The following is a 20,131-nucleotide window of genomic DNA, read 5'->3' on the forward strand; positions in this document are numbered from 1 at the left end:
GGACAAAATTTGTTTCTGAAACAACTGACCACAAATCAAGGAGACAAGGCACTTTCACATGATATTGGTAAGTTCCACAGAGGAGATGAAGAAATCTTAGATGATGAAGTTGAGTTTCTACTTCAGGAAAGGGTAGAAATTTCTGAGCACTCTATTCTAGAACAATAATTTAAGCTTATCATTTAGCCTCACCTTTTGATATGTTGAAATATTTTTCACTAGGTTTCTGTCTTATTTTAAAACCCGTGTTAGACGACCACGTGAGATCATTACTGGGTTGCCAAACCCAGTCGGAATCTCGGTTTCATTTCGTGGGTTTTTTTTGTTATTTTTCGTGTCGGTAAAAGTCTTGCCTGTCACTCCCCTGCTAAGTGGTGGCTTTGTGCATAGAGCCTTCTGCGCATATTTCTTAGGATCGAGAGGGTAGTGGGAAATGCGTAGATTTCTCTGGTGGACACAGTAGAACGATTAACTTAACTGGCAATGGCGTCGAAAGTCATGTAACGCGAATGCTATTCTCGATCGACCGTCCTGGAGAGTTCACATTTGTTATCGTTAATAGTATTTTCGGTCCAATGCTTCTGTTTTAGGAGGGGTATATTGTTTTGGTCTCTCATCCAAACACTAACCCCGCCGAACAGGGCTTAACTTCAGTGAACTTCGGCATTACAAAGCTGTCAGATGCTCAGCGTGCACGCTTAAACTTGTGGTCAAAAGAAGTTTATCAACATGTCAGCCCAGAAGCCAATGTTTCTCACTTCCCATTTATTTTCTTCAATCTTTCTGGGTTCAATACTTTGCTAGTACCCACATGTCTTCTCAGACCATTTACCCAAGACTTCGACCATGGAACTACAATGATAGACAATACCAAAACAATATCGTGCCCTGTTAGAGCTACATATTACGCAAGGACAGATCTGTTTTGTCGTACGAACGTGTGAGGACCTGTGATCCAAAGGGCCTCTTCTGGTATGACTTCTTAATGACCTTGAAAAAAATTGTTCGGAACGGTGCATGTACCACAGGCAACCCAGTGTACCCTCACGGAGTGTCTAGTTTTTTTACAAGTGCAATGGTTAAGCTTACTGTTGACATAAAGACTTTTCATATAGCTTGTACAGAGATCATAATTTGCTTTGTTCTAATGATTCTTCATATGAAATTAACACATTTAAATTTCAAGTGTTTCTTTCTATTTTTGGTGGTCTATGATAAGTATATCTGTGTGCCTTAGTGCTTTTGGGAGAAGTCGTGGCTCAGTTGGCTAGTGCGCGGCTTTCGGAGCCAGAAGTCCCCGGTTCGATCCTCGGTGACTTAAACATCTGTTTCAACTTTCCTCTGATCCATGTAGCTATAGCTTTAAATACCCGTAAAACAGAGCACTGACAGAGGCAGGGGGGTAAAGGGCGCACCGTCGGCTTCCACTGATACCAGCCTGTAGCTGAAGGAACTACCGATGTTAAATAAAGTTACTTTACCTTTACCTGTTTCAAAACTTTGACAACAGAGTTGGTTGAACTTTTCATTGCTCTGGCCTTCACATCAACCAAATTAGCCAATATCAAAAATACCATAATACTCTTTGTTTGTCTTTCCAAAAGTTTGCATAAATATTGTTTCCAGTTTCTCTTGGGACTATTACAAGTCCCGAAAGAAAATAAAAACAATGTTTATGCAAAATTTTGGAGGGACAAACAAAGAGTATTATGGTATTTTTGATATTGACTGATTAAATTTGGTTTCTGCGTTGGTCACTGAGGTCAGAGAAACGTTTGCTTTTTTCTATCCTTTGAGAATTCTCATCGCTTACATCACTCGCTGCTTTCATTTTCATAAGAATTCAGAAAGTTGAAGTTGAGAATAAACTGAGGAACATCTTCAGCCATAACGGTGCAACGGCAGACGTAGCTTGCATGCATACAGTGTATGTTGCGCTATAATGAATGTGTGACGTGTGCAGATGAGCTTTATGGGGATATAATGAACCGGTCTTGACCAATCAGAATGCATTTTATATGCTGGCTATTTCATAAAACCGGATAAAACACTGCTCCTCTTCTTCTTTTAAACATTACATTTACCACTGTAAGAAAGATTTGGGAGTGGATGTTTCAAGGATGTTTCAAGGTACACATAGGCCCCTATGCATTTCGGCACATGTAATTCAAATCACCATATCATGCATATGCCGGCATGATCCACGTAAAATTCCATCCTGCCACTTCTGGGTGGATGGTTTGATTTGGTGAACATGCAGGATTTTTTGGAAAGGTCTAATTATAATTTATTTACAACGATGTAAAGGATTGAATAATTAAATAATTACCTGTGGATCATCAGGATTATCTGCTAAGGGACTAAAAGTTACCAAATACCTGCAGCAAAATGCAAAGATGATACTGAGCTTGCTGCATACAGTAAGTACAATGTACAGTCTTTGGCCCTCCGTACAATGCAATTATCTGAAAGCGGCTTGTGATCTTTTGGGCCGGGTGCATAGAGCAACTTGTCAATGAATACACATTTTTAGTAAAACCTTTTTCAAGATCTGCGGCACCAATTTAATGCTTTCACCTTAATCCAGTTAATCCAGTTGCAATTTTGCCAAAGTTTATGTCCAGGATAATTGACCCAAATTAGATGCACACAAAATTTTGACATCCAATTTCAAGACTTTTAGGTCTTACTTTTACAGTTTTTATATTTTTTAGTGCGTTGAGTGCGTAAAAAGACGCAATATCTTCTTCTTCTAGTTCAAACTAAGTCAAATGTCGAAGGATTTATGACTTATCCAGATATTTTGTCACATATTTAGGGAAAAATTAAGTATTAGTCGCAACTTCGAACTCTGTGGTGTTAGAGCATAATCTACATGACTTGTACAAGTGACAGTGTTAGAAGGGAAAGGTTTAATTAGATAGGGTCATTTCCCTGCATCAACTTTAGAACCTGACAACACTTAGGTAAAAAAAGTGCCCTACTGCATGAACACTTAGAGAAAGTTGCAAGAGGGTAAAGGTGGTTTGTCATCGAAAATTCAAATGACAGCGCATAGAATAGCATTTGGGGATGTAATGTATAATAGACCAATCAGATGATGCCAATTTTGCTACAACAGGAACCCTGAATATGAGATCAAGTGGAGACCTTATAGTCTCCTAATAATAATAATAATAATAATAATAATAATAATAATAATAATAATAATAATAATAATAATAATAATGATAATAATATAACAATGATAATAATAATTTAATAATTATAGCACACAAATATGTATAATTATGAATATAATCAAATCCGCACGTCTCCCCATAATTCCAATGCCACTTCCGGAGATTACGAAACAGCGAAACGAAGCACCAAAACACCATGTATGACCCCACCATCCATTGAATACTAACTGAAAAAGGTTGGATTTAAGATTAAATATTGTTTTAGACCTAATTAGACCTAAAACGGTACATTATTGCTTCTAATCACAGTCTTAAGAATCCTGAATCCTTATCTTAAACTCAATGAATTAGGAACAACAACATTTTAGGCCTAATTAGGCCTAAAACTATATTTAATCTCAAATCCAACCTTTGTCGGTTAGTATTCAATGTATGGTGGGGTCATACATGGTGTTTTGGTGCTGCATTTCGATGTTTCGCTGTTTCATGGTTTAGAAATATCCGCCACTTCCTAGCTACCCACTCCCTAGATATGTCACTCTCCTTACAAGCACTTGTTTTTGCAAAAAAGAGGATGGACGTTCTCAGCAGCCTATGTGACCTCTTACGCAAAAACGTTCCTTAAGGTATCTGCGCAAACGGCCAAATGCACGGCAAGTGGACAGGTTAAAAACAGGTAGGAAAGTCGTTCTCACAGGTGGCGTGAACTATCAAACGACCATGGATGAACTCGCACGACCGAACCACTGAAGAAAACTGCACAACTGAACGGCCCAGCAAGTTTTGGCGACAAACAAGGTTGAAAAGCATTGAATATTGCGAACGGCACACCATGAAGAGTTGCATGGGTTATTGAAATATAACAATCGAAGACATCGCAGACTTTCGTCCCAACATTACGTTGTTAAACCATTTTATAAAAAATATTTCCTGGCACTTTAAAAAATATATATTGTTTAGAAACCCAAGAATTATTGTCCGATCTTGCCAAAGACTTGTCAGAATTCACCTCACACTAGCAACAAGTGAAGACTTTTGGCGTCTGCCGAAAAAAAATCTGCTAGTGTGCGGAGGCCTTTACATGTCATTCGCAGTCGCAAAAAAAATAACTTCTAACATTGTACAGGAATAAAGATAAGAAATGCGTCGCTAACAGTAAACTGAAAGATAGTTCTTGTTTTAAGTCCTTCATTTCCTCGAGGGTGGCGAGTTTTTTTACAGGGATAGCCTGAGTCGTTTAAACGACTGACTTATATTTTACACAGGAAGTTGAGTCGTTGAAACGGCATCTCATGTCATTCTCATGGCTTATGCAGAGCTTTGCACAACTATCCATGAAAAACGACAAGTTTTACCATAAGGAATCTTTTCGTGTGAGAGGCCACCTGAGGGAAAATAGGGAACAGTCTCAAGCTGGTTGTTTTTTTGTATCCACTAAAGGGATGAGAGAAACATACCTTTCACAAGGAGAAAAGTCTATAAGCTGAACACCAGGATGGCTAAACCTCATGAGCCTTTTGAATTCTTCTCCTCCCCAAAGAGCTATACCTTGATGATGAAGGGTAGATAAGTAAGTGCCTCTGGGAGACCATCGTACATATGTTTCAGTCCAGTTCTGTACACGACAGGAAAGAACACATCAAACTTGTAAATGTATGATGGAAATCCAGGGGAAATCAATTTTGGTTCAAGTTAGCGAGAATTCAAGTTACGGGGAGTCGACCATAAATGAATTCAACTCAAATCACTGAGACCACAAAAAAGAAAAACATGTCTGGAACGGGTTATTCTGGGTTCCCTGCATGATACAGGAGTTGGTCATCAAGATTGCCAAGAGATTTTAAATGGAACAAGAATGTAACAAAATGGGCATTACTGAGGACAATGTTTTTCTTTCTTTGTAACTTTTATTATTATTATTATTATTATTATTATTATTATTATGAGAATTATTATTATTACTATTATTACTATCATTATTACTATTATTACGTTACTCGATTCTCTCCAGTTGTCGGGTGTTCTACCGCCAGTGAGTTGAGCCGAAACTCCGAGCGAGAGAACACGTTTATTAACCGAAGGCAAGATGCAAATACAACCCAAACTAAGCAGGCAAAAGTGGTAACAAAGGCACCAAGCTAATTATGCGCGAACTGTGACAATGAGGTAACTAAGCGTGCATGCAAAGCGAAACAATAACCCGAACTAAACGACGGCGTGAACAATGGGTTACGCTATGTGACCTAGTGGCGGGAATTACACAACAATGCGAAATATGGCGTGACTTCTTCTTTCTTCTCCTCGCTAAGGTAGATGAGTAATAAATACGAAATAAAACTAGGCTGGGAATTGATAGTACACAAGCAGTTACAAATAGCTAACATTGTCCTTAATATGTAATGTAGTCCTTGAGGTAAGCCGGACGACGAGTTGAACGGCTTGACCGGCGTGGGCCAGGTGAGGAGGTAGGCTCCGGGATATGGGCATCAATGTCAACAGTCATGCTTCCACTCGGGGGAGGGGAAGACTCGGGCACATGATGAATGTCAGGCTGAGGATCTGGTGGGGTAGCGAGCTCGCTAGGAACTACAGCAGGAGCCGGACTCGGAGTGCTCTGAGGTGTAAGGAGGGGAGTGGGTTCCTCGTCAACGTGCTCAGGGGTGAGAGGCTCTTCGTCGATATCTTCAGGGTAGGAAGCGGAGCTGTAATGACGAGAGAGGTTAGACGTGGTCTCTGTTAGGTCAGGAACACGATAACATTCGGACAGCTTGACGCGATAGGAGGTAGAACGCAGCTGTGAACCGGTGAACTTGCGTACGTTGCACCATAGGCCATCCACGGAGACCACAAGATACCGATTGCGGGCACTGGTCTTGGAGCCATCAGAAGTAATGTACACCAAATCGCCTACTTGAACGGGCGTGGCCGGGCGAGGGCAACAGCCTGGGGCTTTGGATCTCTCACTTGTGGGGTGGTTACGGAGCCGCAACGACTGCTGTTGTCGAACAACTTGGAGGTCGGAAAAAGGGATCTGTGCGTTAGTGAATTGATCGCGTTGAAGCCACATCTCGCGGGCAGACAATCCTCTGTTGCGGATACCGGTGTTGAGATTGGCTGTCGCCACAGCTAAGGAAAGAGGACTGATTGTACCACCCTCAGGACAAACACGTAGAAGCTCATCACCAAGTTCTGCGACGCATTTCTCTGCCACAGGATTCTTGTTCGGGTTTTTGACTCGGCCGACTTCCACGGCAAAGCCATACTGCTTAAGGATTTCATCGTCACCTAAAGAAGCAAAGCCAGGAGCGGGATCTACCCTTATGACGGAAGGGGGGCCAGACAGAGGTCGCAGCTCAAGGCACAAACGGAGGAGACCAGAGCGAATGGATTCACGACGTTCGTTATCCAACAAGCAGGCTGCAGTGAAGGACGTGGACGTCTCGCGGACGACAAGTACTAGCTGACGGTAGCGCTTTATGATGTCTGCGGCGAAGGAAATACCAAAGCCGTCGGGGGGATCAGAGGTTGATTGTTCAATGAGGCTGGATGGAACTTTCTTCAGGGAAGAGCATAGGTGGCAACACTGCGAGCACCGATCCAGGGCTTTGTCCAAATCTAAAGCGAAGAAATAACGCTGTGAAACCAGTTTCATCTGGTGACGGGAGGGGTGGTCCAGCTTCACGTGTAAGGCAGCAAGGAAGCCATCAACAACAGAGCGTGGAATGACAATACATTCGCGGGGCGCAGCGAAAGGTTCATCGCGTTTTACGACGAGTAGGCCGTCACGGGAAATGGAGACCAGGTTCAGGTAACGCTTGACATCTTTAATGTTTGTCAGCTTCTTTGACGGGCGAGTGCCCTGCTTAAGATGAGAGTGGACACGTCTCAAATCCGGGCACTCTAGTTGCGATTGGAGCCAGGCGGAACGGCTTGTGAAAGGAAGGGACGTCTTCCCCGATAGCACATCATGAACAGAAATGGGACGCACAGCTAGGTCTTCAGCTTCGAATACAAATGAACAAACTTGGCAGCGAGGGTCGTCGCAAGCTGGTGCGTTACGACTAGCAAAGTCAGAAGGCAGGTTGGCAGAACCAGCCAAATGGAGCAGTGTGATTTGGTAACGGCTAACAGATGACAAAAACGAAGTCACTCGGGGACTGGAGGAGAACTGTCCACGGCAGAGCTTGTCAAAGGCCTGGACACACGGCTTGCTGTCAGTCAGTACATAAGTCTTAGACTTTGATTGAATTATATAAGGGGCAAAATGCTTGACGGCAGCAGCAATAGACAATGCCTCTATTTCACATGGTAACCAGGAGGCTTGATGCTTTTTAAATTTGGCACTGAAGTATCCGGCAAGGTGGAGCTTCTGGTCACGAAGCACATAAAGAGTGGCGCCGAGGCCATTCATCTTGACGGAACCATCGGTTGCGATCCAAAGTTGATCATCAGGCTTGGGGAGGGTGATGGATCTGTTAGACGTGAGTGCTTCTTGACAGGAGCGAAAACATACTAGGAGCTCATCAGACCAAGAGATGGTGTCTTGAGATTGACGACCAGCCGTAAGCGACTCGAGAGGAGCGAGGAGTTTAGCAGCTCCACTAAGGACCCGACCAAGCATTTTGTATGAGCCAACAAAAGCACGAAGACCGCGTACATTCTTGGGTGGCTCACAAGAAGCAAGAGCAGCTACACGATGGGGAGAAGCGCGGATCGAGCCCTGGGACCATATCCAACCGAGAATGGTGGTAGAAGCTGGGCAGATTATGGTTTTCGCAGGTGAGAGGCGAAGGTTGCAGCGATCGAGAGCCGAGAGGACTTTTCGCCAGTTTAAAAGGAGCTCTTGATGGGAGTTACCACCACAATACAAGTCGTCGGCAATCTTAGCGACACACCCTTCCTGAAGGAGATCACCCAGGACGCGGCACATTAGCTCCTCGAGGGCCGTTTCGGAACCGGGGATTCCCATTGCGCAACGCGTGTAGACACGAACGCCTTTAAAGGGTGTAACCACGCCACAATACTTCATGGAGTTCTTTGCAAGTGGGATTTGGTAGAACGCCTGAGACAAATCAGAGACTACAATGTACTTCCAGCAAGCAATCTTGAGAAGAGTGGAGTCCACGTCCGGCATTAGTGAGGGCTGGGGCTTGCTATAGCGGCCCACGTCAGTAAAGGCTGTGACTAAGCGAAAACCGCCATTCCTCTTCTTCACCAAGAAGGATGGATTCAAGTATTCCACCACAACGTTTAAATCTTCTGGTCGACTAAAAATGCCTTGAGCCTCAAGTTCGTCAAATTTGGTTTGAAGCAGGTCGAGTTGATCGCGAGAGTACTGTGGGACACGCCCTTTTCGCTGGGGAGGCTCGACAGGGCCCATATTCACAACCCCTTCAATCGGCCCGGCAGCTCCATTGTAACCAGGAATACGGGGATCGAAAACCAATTGGAATTCCTTCAGTAGCGAAATGAACGCGGCTTTCTCAGCAGGGGACAACAAACCGTCAGGGTCTACATGTACGGACTCGACGGAAGAAGAGGGAGGAGTAGTAGACTTGGGGCACGGCTCTGCAGCTTGGGTTGAGGAGGGCTCTATGGAGGACTCCAGAACAGTTAGACGTGCTTGGCATAAATGGTCGTTCTTGCGGATTAGTAGGGGCTCCTCGGTATTGTTGAGAAGTCTCAGTTTCCCACCAATGGACTGGACAATGTCGGGATGAGGCCAGGTGTGAGCAGGTTTGAGGTGACTAGAAGAGACCGAATCCATACGGGGCTCAATGGCAAGTGTAGCATCTTTAAGTAGCACTGAGGAGGTGTCAATTTCCAGGAACTCACCCGGCCAGACGGTTGTGTTAGTATTCGGGGCGCGAAGGAGGTGGCAAGCTCTGACAGCGTAGTGGGTCTGAGGACTTTGGGAACAACCATAAGACGCCACGTCACACCCAGCGATGATGATCTCACGCTTAGCGGGGCGGACTGCAATGTCATTGGAAGCCATGAAGGGTGTTCCAGCGAGTATGTCAACATCAAGATTCTCGACAACGAGAGCTTCCAAAGTAAGAGGTCTGCCTTGACGAATCAGCGGAAGGCGGGTCTCACCAACAACAGTTAACGGGGTGCGACCGTCGGCCTGCAAAGCAGTCTGGGAGCTTTTAGTTATCTTAGCACCAATATGCTTGGCTAAAGAAGCTCTCATCATATTAGTTTCTGCGCCGGTGTCTATTGTAAGGCGTAAAGGGTGATGACCATAAAAAGCGTGAAGGAATGGAGACTGGGAGACGTTTACGCGACGAGTGGCAGGGGGTGTCATAGTAGGTAGGACTCTGGAGGGACAATGCTGCATATCTGTGAATTCTTCAAAACCCGGAGGGCTAGTCAGATCAGGATAGTACTGGTAATCATAACTGCTCTCCTCTAATTCAATGCCAGCCACTTGGCGAATCTTGGACATGAAGAGACGATCAGGCTCGGGCAGAAACTTGCAACCGCTGAGAAAATGTGACCGAAAATCTGGGCGGCCGGCCTGCTGGCAAAGAGGACAAGACTTGACAGCTCGAGGTTTAGGCAGTAGCCTGCGTCGTGTGGGAACAAATGAGCGATGATCAGTCGGGGGCGCAGAGCGTAGAACCTTTGATTCATCACTGGTGTGGAGCTCGTCAAGTAACGACTCGAGAGCTTGAGAGATTTCAGGTTTCACAGAGGCCAACGTCCTACTACGTAATTCGGTTCCATAACGTTGTTTCACAAGTCGTGGAAGGTTGGGATGGAGTAGGCGTAGCCAAGTGAGAACAATAAAATTTTCGAGGGATGGAGATAGTTCTTCGTCAGCGTCCGGGATCTCGCCACAATGAGTGATTCCGCTGGATCTGGTGAGTAGGTTGTCCTCAATAAAGGCCATTAAGATTTGGAATAAATCCTCAGGACGCTGTTCAGGCTTCAAAGAAATGTTCGCGAGGTCCAAGAAACGGGAGCCAGTTAACTGCAAGCCATAATGCTGTCGGATCGATTGCCAAACGCCGCTAATTGATGTAGAATTCTTGACGATTGAGTTCCGAGAAATGATAGGGGCGTAATTGGCAATTTGGCCGAGCATCATTTCTAAATGTGTTACTTTTTGAGCAGCAGTCCTTCTTCTCGCCGTTGGAACAGATTCAGGATCGTTGGAGAAACCACGTAGGGGTGTAGCGTTTGTTTTTTTACCCCACGAAGATCCATCAGTAAGAAAGTCTGCGAAGTTCGGATCGAGGGACAAGATGTACTTTAGATTGTTTTCCCAGGCTTCGATCGAAGTAATAGTTTCATTCGAAGAAAGCGACCACTGTTTCGGCGCTCTGTGTGAAGTCATCACTACGGTTCACGAATTCTGGCTTGATTGCTCAGAGAGGCGGCTAAAATCGAAGAACAGCTTTGATGTTCTTTCCGTGGGTTCTTTGAAAAAGTTGCGCTGCCACCACGCCAGTGAGTTGAGCCGAAACTCCGAGCGAGAGAACACGTTTATTAACCGAAGGCAAGATGCAAATACAACCCAAACTAAGCAGGCAAAAGTGGTAACAAAGGCACCAAGCTAATTATGCGCGAACTGTGACAATGAGGTAACTAAGCGTGCATGCAAAGCGAAACAATAACCCGAACTAAACGACGGCGTGAACAATGGGTTACGCTATGTGACCTAGTGGCGGGAATTACACAACAATGCGAAATATGGCGTACTGTAATGTTTATTGTGTCTCAGCAACTCCCCGTAGCTTAGAGACAACACTTTCCACAAGGCCTTGCGCACGGTATTGGTGGTCAAGGCCGTTCCAAAATACATAACGCTAAATAAAGCGCTGGATTTTAAGATTACAACGTTACTGTAATAATCTAAAAACAGAAATGGAAAGTAAATTTCATGTGCATTTAGCTGGTAAAAAGAAAGCTTCAAAATATCTTTCTGTTTTCAATTAACAACAAAATAAAAAACCCGCACTTGAAATCAGCAAGAACAACAGCAGTGGACGCGATTGAGATGTTTGTGTAAATATTTTCTTTCTCTCAAGAAATTGCCCAAAACATTAAAAATTCAGGTGCACATTAGTTGGACAATACCCTGGGAAACATTCATCCACAGACAATGAGTACTTTTAGAGTAATAGTGGTAGAACTAGCGTTACACTACTAGTTTTTGCACTAAATTTTTAACCATCACACCAAAATTAAATTTTTCGTTTTGCTTAGCGTTCAAATGGTTTGATTCGTTTCGTTTGAATCGTTTCAATGGTTTGTAAAACACTTGGTTTCCTTCGTACAAACTTTGAAAAGCTCGAAACCTTTGAAACCTTCAAAACGCTTTAAACCTTTTCTTTCCATCCTTTCAAACGATAGATGCCGCCAACCAAACGAACGATAGATAGTTTGAAATGATACAAACCATAGAAACGATGTTAAAAGTGCGATGTTTCGGGTAAAAATGTAACGCGCCGGATGAAAATTTTTCCGATTCCACCAACTTTGTCTTGGCTGTGTGCTAACAAAGCAAAATCAACTCAAGGCAAGTATCAAAATAAACAGCAGACATAATAGACAAGCGTTTGTTTTCCGTATTACCGGTATTCTAGATTAATACTTTGTAGCAAAGAAATTAACAGCTAAAAGTCGGGTATTGTCGATAACGAGCGTTTGACAACCAATAGCGTGCGCAAGGCCACAACAGGTGAGCAGTTCCAAGGATGGCCAATAATTGTACACTTCCAAGGAAGTCAGGTACATCTAGCTTGCCAAACCAGGTCTTTGCACCTTTTGACATGCTTCCAAGAGCACCAGTCACGATAGGTATTACTTTGACTTTCGAGGCTCCATGAATCCTCTGATTTCAAATGCTAGTTCCTGGTACTTTTCAACCTTCTCCTCTTCAGTTTTGGTATACATGTTCTGGTCCGCTGGCACAGCTATGTCAATAAGTGTCCATTTCTGTGTGTCTTTATGCAGTAGAGTAATATCTGGCCAATTATGTTTCAGCACTTTGTCTGTGTAGATAGTCTTGTCTCAGGTAATCCTCACTTCTCCATTTTCTGCGGTTGGCAAGGGTTGATGGTCATACCACTTGTCAGTACACTCTATCCCATACTTTCTGCACATCTCCCAGTGTACACGCAGGGCCACCTTGTCGTGGCGCTTCCTATACTCTCTCTGGGCAAGCTTCTTGCATTCACTGACAATGTATCGTACTGTTTCAGTGGCATCTCCACACAATCAACACAGTGGTGTCTCTGAGGTCTTATCTATGCTGTACTTGATCAAGTTTGTTTTTAAAGCTTGTTCCTAGGAACAACACGAGTGAAACCTTCTGTCTCCTTTTTTAAGAATCTATTCCTGAGCCATCTCCAAGACTCCTCTCCAGCTTCATTATTATTATTATTATTATTATGATTATTATTATTATTATTCAATTCCACACCACAAATAATCAGAGCTTGATCTCACCATTCTTTCTTTACAAAGAATTGATTCTTGGATAGTGTTCCACATTATTGCAACTTTGTCTCCTCCACCGTGAATCACAGAGTACTGGTCATTACAATCTTGATCTAAAAGCCATGACCTCAAGTTTTCCTAAAAAGATGAATAGCATACATGAAGTTCCCTTAATTGAGGGCCATACAAAAGGAAGGGTTACACAGGGTCCCTGAAGCCCCCTCCGAGGCAAATACTCTGCAAATAATATCACTGCCTTTGGTAAACCTGTTTAGTATTTTTCAAATAAAATGTGGATAAATGCACTTTAACTTATTGATGAACAAGGAGCAAGCATTGTTAGCACTGGTGTTAGTGCTTTATCCCAAGGTTACCACAGCAATAGCGGTTAGTGCTGCATTGTGCATGTCCCTTAGAAGTCAGTGGCTTTGGCCGCTAAGGTTCTTTCCTTAGAAACAGTCAGCAGTCAGCTTCTTACTGTGTAGTTAAGCAGAGCGTTTTACAATGAAACTGGTTGTTCATTTGCGCGCCACTTTGCAATTGCTGGTTTTCACTGTCACACCACCTTCAAAACCATTCAACAAGTAAACTCAAGAATCAAAGGGATAAAAGATGATGAATATTCAAACAGTCTCCCAAAGGTTTAGGTCTGTGCGATGTTCAGTCCATGAGATATTCGAAGAAATGTTTTACTCAAATTTATAAGGCTTTGTATGGAGACATCATGTTTGTGTCCCTGTGAGGGGCACAAGTATGGCAGCTGGAAGTTAACAAAAATGTATGTCATCGGGTTGTCTTCTGAGGGCTCACAAACATCTATATTCATGAGTACTTATTCTCATACAAGGACTGTTCAGATTGCAAAATCTCCGCAGATAAGTCACTCTTGTAACCTACATGACAGCATTTTTGGCCTTGGCCGCAATTGCAATATCGTGGCACGCTTCGGAATTTAACCTTGCTTTATCACAAGACTAAAAACCCGATCAAACTGAGAAATTGTAAAAAGATAAGTATCCAGCAGTTCTAACAACAAACTAAACTAAAATTTCAAAAGGATTGATAATTCCTCATTTATTAATTTTGATGACGTTACGTGAAAATGAAGAATTTTGTGATGCTACGTTGGTGTTTTGAATGGCAGTTTGCTCCGAGGAAGTTGCAAGTTCAAATTTCAACTTGCTGCCCGGTGTTTACCTTCAGCGCTCACTCATTCAAAAAAACCCTTGAACTCTATTTTTCACAATATAAATTTACAGCATAATAACTCTACATTGGGTAGGATTCACAAGGCTGTGAAAAAAGAAATTATTTTTTAAAAAATCCACAATGTATCGCCAGTGTGATTGTTTGCAAACCTTGAATTATCACAAGTTCTGTGAAGTCAATTGAAAACTGTTCGTGTTGTCTCAAATACGCCTTCATCAACCCGCAAAACTCACAAGAATTTAATTCAGCAGTGTAAGGGGGTTGAAATATCAATTCAACACCACATTTCTTGGCATGAAGCACAACTGGTTTTCCGCGAAAACTCAGTTTGCCAATACTAGATTCCCCACATGAACATTCTTCAAAGAAATTTAATCATTTCGAATCAATTTGAAGGGCCTTCTAAAATATTAAAGTTATCAATACCAAAACGACTATGGAGAAGGTTCACAATGTAATTACAGTTTGAGGCATCCCATTGGACTTCAACTGTGTGCAAGTTGCAAAATTTTAACCTTTGACTTGCTCAGAGCAAAGTGCCAATAAGAAACAGTCACAACATTGCGTGAAAACATCGCAAAGTGGTATGCAAACAAACAACCGGGTTTCACTGTAACAGGTGGCTTTCAGTTCTTTGTCTGGGTTTTCACCCACCCCTCCCTTTTGGCTTTTCACAGCGACTACCCTCTACTTGCAATGAATATTGGTAATGGCAATTTAAAAGCATCAGAATAATTTGTCCTCTCCCAGTTGTCAACAAATGAATTCAGAAGCAGAACTGGCAAAAGGAGAACTTCATCATTTGCAGCACCACATTTTTGTCTCTTCAAATGAAGACCGCATGCACACTTAAGAAAAATAATAGCTATGGCAGTAATAGAACTTGCCTGTTCAACATATGGCTGTTTGGTAGGTGCTTCCCAATCCTTTGTTAGACTTGCTAATCTATAAGGAAAAAGTTGGATAATTCTTTTCATTCTTGCCATGAGACTTTAATTTCATGATTCTTAGCTTGTGATTATTATTTTTATTATGGTTATTGCAAATTTAATTTTCTGGTTATTAAATTTCTTTTTTAATTTGCAACCTTCCGCAGGACTTAGCAAAGGTGATACATGTAGCATGGTTACAACACACTAACACGATACCCTTCAAGTGAAGTTACGATAAGCAACAAAAGTAGTCGAGACACTGAACGGGAAAGACCACAGTTAGACAAAAATCACTTTAACATCACATTTTCCACTTGTACTTTCCCCTCTCCCCTACCTCCCTCCTTCAATGTTGGTCACAGAAAAAGGAAGTGTTGGCATTTGAAAACAACCTTGTTAGGGAGAGAGGGGGTTAGAGAAAAAGATTTAGGGGGTGGAGGTTGTCCAAGATTCCTTAACAGGAAAAAGTGTCTTAACACTTTTGGCGCTTATTGTATGATCCTGGCAGTTATGAACGCATGTGTTTCAAATTGTTGGAAAGTGAAAGAAAAAGGCAAAATCGATACTTCTAGTTATAACAGCAGTGGTTTGAAAACTCTGAAAATGTAAGATTTGTATGTAAATTGTAATAAAGCATGGGTTCCCACTCTACCATTAAAGCAAAATTCCCTGACTTTTCCCCGATATAATCTTTTAGGATTTCCTAGTAATCTGAGGACAAGAAAGACCAATATTATTTATACAAAGCACATAGATAGCAAAGAAAATCTGAGTGGTTTTATATCCAGATGCGAAATAAAATTTCCCTGAATTTTGAACTGTTTTTTTTTAATTCCCCGACCCTTTTCAAAATTCCCTGACAATTCCCTGACTTTGAAACATTTTCAGATTTCCCTGACTTTTCAAGGCGAGTGGAAACCCTGGGTATAAACCTGAAATTTTGCCCTACAGCATATTCGTCTGTGCTGAAGCCCACTTCTTCTACAATAATACAATACATACTTAATTGGCCGCTCCCCATTGGGGCTTTTCAGGGCCAATGAAACACGAATGCAATGACAGAACACAACTACAACTGTTAATAATCCCAACTGGCTGGAGGCAAACCAGATGACTATTTACAAGTGCAGCCGAGAAGTTGAACTAGGGACAACCACGAACAAATTCAACGAGTGGTCAGAACGAGTCTTGAACCTGGGATCTCCGGATCTCAAGGCAAGAGTCCTAACCACTGGGCCAGTTGGCCCAGTGGTTAAGTGAGCTACAGCCAATTTCTATTAATTTTTTTTAAAGTGCAAGTGTGCTGTCACTTTGTCATCAACCAAAATGTTGGTCTAAGGAGGGTAATGTATTGTTAAATGACCCCAATGACTTCTCAGGGATTATCCAACAACATTCACTTCATCTTTACCAAATAATATTGTTGAACATAACTGACCTGTCAAAATCCTCAAAGTGATTGACAGCAAATATATGGTGCTTGTCTAACTTGTAGCCATTGGCAGTTTTGACTGCTTGTGCCGCATCTTTTGCATTGGAAAATTCCAGGAAGATATAGCTAAAAAGTTATAAAAATTTTTTCTCTCTTTAAATAATCTGGGAAAAAATGTCTAATCTTTTGCTTAAAGTTTATTTCACAAGTGTAACTTTTATTTAAAAAAATTGTCAGTGTTTTACTAGCTGAACCATTTAAAGATTGACCGATGCAGTTGTAAAGGCCACACTTGTGAAACCATCCTCTCGAGCGAGGATTTAAAAGGTTATGGTATGCAACAAGTGTAGAGTTTCTAGGGCTTTTCCACAGGTTCTGAAACAAGCACTGCAGTGTTCATACATGTATCAAGGCTTGAAACGTAGAAGATAAAGTAACATTTTAGGGAATGCACTACTTTACTGACTCACCCTTTAGTATGTAAATTCTCATCCTGTGGATAGTGCTCAGTGATTATCTTCCCAAACTTGGAAAAAACCTTGCGGATAACATTTTTTAGCTTTTCCAGTCGGTCTGGTGGGATGACAGGCACATTATCAACCACAATTATACAGTCTGTTCCGCCGACTTCCACTGGCTTTTCTTGCAAGATATCTCCCAAAAGCTCTAAAAAAGATTCATCTGGATTAATCTACAGTAAAACAAGACTGAGAATATCCTGATGAGTCGGAAAACACCACATTGTACTTAAAATAACTAGCTTCTTTGTGCTTCTCTGGCTGTCTGCCGTTAAAAAAAAATTGAACAGTTTTTGTATGAGCCATTTAGCAGCCAAACTATCCTGTCTTAGGAAGAACAACAATCTGTGATTAAATGTGCAAACCCTGAAAAGATTTTTTTGAAGACATTGTTCACCTCAGATTCTTCACAAACAGGAAAACTGAAACGATATAGCCCCAGCCATAAATAACTGATGAAGGAAGTTATTTGTTGTATAATTTTGCTGAGTGTAAGCTTGTTCCACTTCAAAGAGACTTTAAGTTTTACCTACTATAACAAAAAAAATGGACACTCTGGAATTTAATTATACTAGAAATCCTAACTGCGTTCCAACAAAGGAGGATGCATCGTAATCAGTGTTGTTTTTCAAATGTCTTGAACATGTTTCATGGATATAGATTGTGATGCCATGCAATTTTCAGTGTTTGGATGCCATCTTGGACTGGCTAGCCAATGGGCACACACCACCTCTACCTGATGAGATTGTGAATCTGTCATGCCTAGACATCGGGTTCGTATCACAATGCCCGAATACCCAAATCAAGGCAGAAAAAAATCGCCTATATTTCCATGTGCTTTGGAGTTCCGCATGTTAGTTGTTTGAGCATTTTCTTCCCCGTTTTCCCAAACGTAAGTGAAGTTGTGTTGATTTATTCCAAGTATCACTTGCAAATATGACCATTGTTATCAGAGCATCAGAAAGCCTTATAGTGGTGTGGTTTGTACAAAACAGACTCTGCGATTCACCCCCGTGTGGCAAACGAGTTGTGATTTGTCAACTCAGCTGCTTTTCACAGAGATTCAAGTTCTCTCTGTGTACTGCCTGAAAGCACCCCGCAAGTCCACTTTCCCTGAATATTTCTGGGCAATCAGTACAATAAATAAAGTTATTTTACTAGACATCAAATGCACTATACTAATCCATTATTTCTACTAGTATTTGTAATAGTATAATAATTACACCACTTTCAAGTCTGCTATGTATGTATCACAAAACGTGTTGAAAACTTTAAATATTTTAACCAAATTTCCAAAAAAATTGCTCGACACTGATAACATAATGACAAATATTAATATTCCTTTAAAGAACACATCCTTTTTATAGTATTGTGAATGAAAAAGCAATGCGGAGAAAATTACCCACTTAAAGCTTTCAGAGTTATAGCAATTTAAAAAAAGCCAAGACTACAAGTACCGGAGAATTCGAAAATGTTCACATGTAAAACTACCGGTGTAAATGTTCACATATGTACGTGTACTTAAACGAAGAACTTGAGAAAATGCAAATAAAATTAAGTTATGATCGATATCGTCTCGAATTACACCTCAAGGGATCATGCAAACGCATCCTAATATCTCAATCCACCTTGCAAAAAAGCTGAATTACCCCTGAATTTTCAGAGTAAAATGAGAAGTTCAAATGTTGTAATTAATTAAAGGCTACGTTAACCAATTTTGTGATCCACGCGGTAGCTAAGCATAGAGGATAGCGAGATAAAAAAAACATTTGTTAAGCAAAGAATTGTTTGTTACGCCCTTACTTTAAAAATGAATCAAACGCCGAGAAAACGGACAAAAATGCTCCAAGATTACCGTACCGATTTGCTAAATACAACTAGCGTGTTCACCAATTGTATTCAAGATTTTACCTTCGTCCGTAATATCGTCTACAAAGCCCTCTGGATCATCAAACTCCGACTCGTCGCCTCCGACATCGTTTCTTCCATTGGCCATTTCTTCCTCTTCGTCATCTTCTTCTTCTGAATCGCTATTAGCCGCCTTTTCATCCAATTCCTTTTCGTCCGCCATGTTCCCGATCATGGCCGCGAGCGCTCCGAAAAATAGCACGTGCGCAGTGACGTAAATACATGAGAGACTGGAACGAGTGAACAGAAGCGCGAAAATCGAACAGATGTAATCAGGGGCCCGTTTCTCGAAGGTCCCCAAATTTTACGGGACATTTTCGGGAGCCACAATTCCCTCTGTATCTCAAGAACGGAGAGGATTTAGGTAGCCAAACTTCACAGTAATTTTTCTTTTTGTTCCCTTGAAAAAAATGTCAAAACATCGGCTCTCTAGAACAAGCGGTTGACAGTTTCACAAATGCCTTTTCGGGCCCGAAACGTTTTTGGGACTTTCGAGAAACGAGCCCCAGCTCCGGTTGGTAAATTTAAAAAACATCTTAGCTGAACTTGAGAATACGGTGAATACCCGGCCATTGATTTGATTTGCCTATGAATTAAGTGTATTGTTATACGCCTCGTCCTTCAAACGATAGGGAACTTTAGCAACTACAACGGCGACGGCAACGAGAACGATGCATATTTAGTGGACAAAAACAATAGCCTTGCACGCGCTACACGTGCGTTTTTCACTTTTGTCCATTTCTTTTCCGTCGTCAGCAAAACAACAAAGTGAAATAGCCAATTTTGAGGTTTTATGGAGGACGTCGGCACTTGCAGATAAATATTCATTTTCTCCCCTAAATTAAGCGTGACTCATATCGGTTTCATTCTTGAGGGACTACCACACCATTGCAGGCGCGGATCTAGGATTTTGAAATAGGGGTAAATTTTTGTAATAATGTAATAGAACCAAAGCCTGGTTGAGGTGTTTGAGGTCTGTGCAAGAAGGGGGGCTCAGAAAAAGGGGGGGGTGAAAATTCACCCATTTCACCTCCCCTGGATCCGCGCCTGCATTGTCAAGTTAGTTAAAAAGCTTGGAATAGTCGCGAAGTGATTACAATAGCGCGAATTTATGTTATGAGATGACGTTCTCGTTGCCGTTCCCGTCGTAGTTGTAAAGCTCCCTAATGTCTTAAGAAAAACACAATAGTGGCCCGATTTTCCTGGACAGTCATTCGCATTGTTTTAGAGGAATAGGTTTAAATTGACCTAGCCAGGCTAACAGGAGCATACATTACTTTTAGATGACGTAAACCTCAGCGGCGTTTAATATTTTGAGCTATTAAGTCAGAGGTGATTTCAAAATCATTCAGAATCACGCTTCTGCGGCAAAAGGATCACAAGACATCTCTTGTTTAACGTTTTTGTTGGGAAGCATATTAAAATTAATGTTGCCCCCGTTCAATTCGTAGATTCGGCCTTTCATTTGGGTTGAATTCCTGCTCTCAGAGATTTTCC

General features: G+C 41.9%; 2 protein-coding genes across 2 annotated transcripts in view; both read right to left on the reverse strand.

Annotated features, from left to right (window-relative positions):
* Nucleotides 1-18,818, reverse strand: part of LOC137970176 (eukaryotic translation initiation factor 3 subunit B-like) — a 34,585-nt gene extending 15,767 nt beyond the window's left edge. The window contains exons 1-7 of the mRNA XM_068816690.1: nucleotides 18,638-18,818; nucleotides 16,679-16,874; nucleotides 16,215-16,334; nucleotides 14,732-14,789; nucleotides 12,645-12,773; nucleotides 4,640-4,797; nucleotides 2,330-2,378 (exon numbers count right to left, since the gene is read on the reverse strand). Of these exons, the coding sequence (XP_068672791.1) occupies nucleotides 2,330-2,378; nucleotides 4,640-4,797; nucleotides 12,645-12,773; nucleotides 14,732-14,789; nucleotides 16,215-16,334; nucleotides 16,679-16,874; nucleotides 18,638-18,809 (882 nt within the window). The 5' untranslated portion in view covers nucleotides 18,810-18,818. The remainder of the gene's footprint in view (nucleotides 1-2,329; nucleotides 2,379-4,639; nucleotides 4,798-12,644; nucleotides 12,774-14,731; nucleotides 14,790-16,214; nucleotides 16,335-16,678; nucleotides 16,875-18,637) is intronic.
* On the reverse strand, nucleotides 5,572-10,527 carry LOC137970346 (uncharacterized). The gene is made up of 2 exons (XM_068816867.1): nucleotides 9,364-10,527; nucleotides 5,572-9,084 (listed from the first exon to the last, which is right to left on the reverse strand). The coding sequence occupies exons 1-2, from the start codon at nucleotides 10,525-10,527 to the stop codon at nucleotides 5,572-5,574; spliced, it is 4,677 nt and encodes a 1,558-aa protein (XP_068672968.1).
* Nucleotides 18,819-20,131: the final 1,313 nt, after the last annotated feature.

Source organism: Montipora foliosa, chromosome 9 (assembly GCF_036669935.1).
Source record: "Montipora foliosa isolate CH-2021 chromosome 9, ASM3666993v2, whole genome shotgun sequence".
Taxonomy (NCBI): Eukaryota; Metazoa; Cnidaria; class Anthozoa; order Scleractinia; family Acroporidae; genus Montipora; species Montipora foliosa.

Excerpts from the sequence above, each read along its gene's own strand:
- LOC137970346 (XM_068816867.1), bottom strand. The coding sequence starts at position 10,527 with ATGACTTCACACAGAGCGCCGAAACAGTGGTCGCTTTCTTCGAATGAA. Across the intron at positions 9,085-9,363 it reads ATATGATGAGAGCTTCTTTA|ACCCACTACGCTGTCAGAGC; the intron begins GCCAAGCATATT and ends CAAAGTCCTCAG.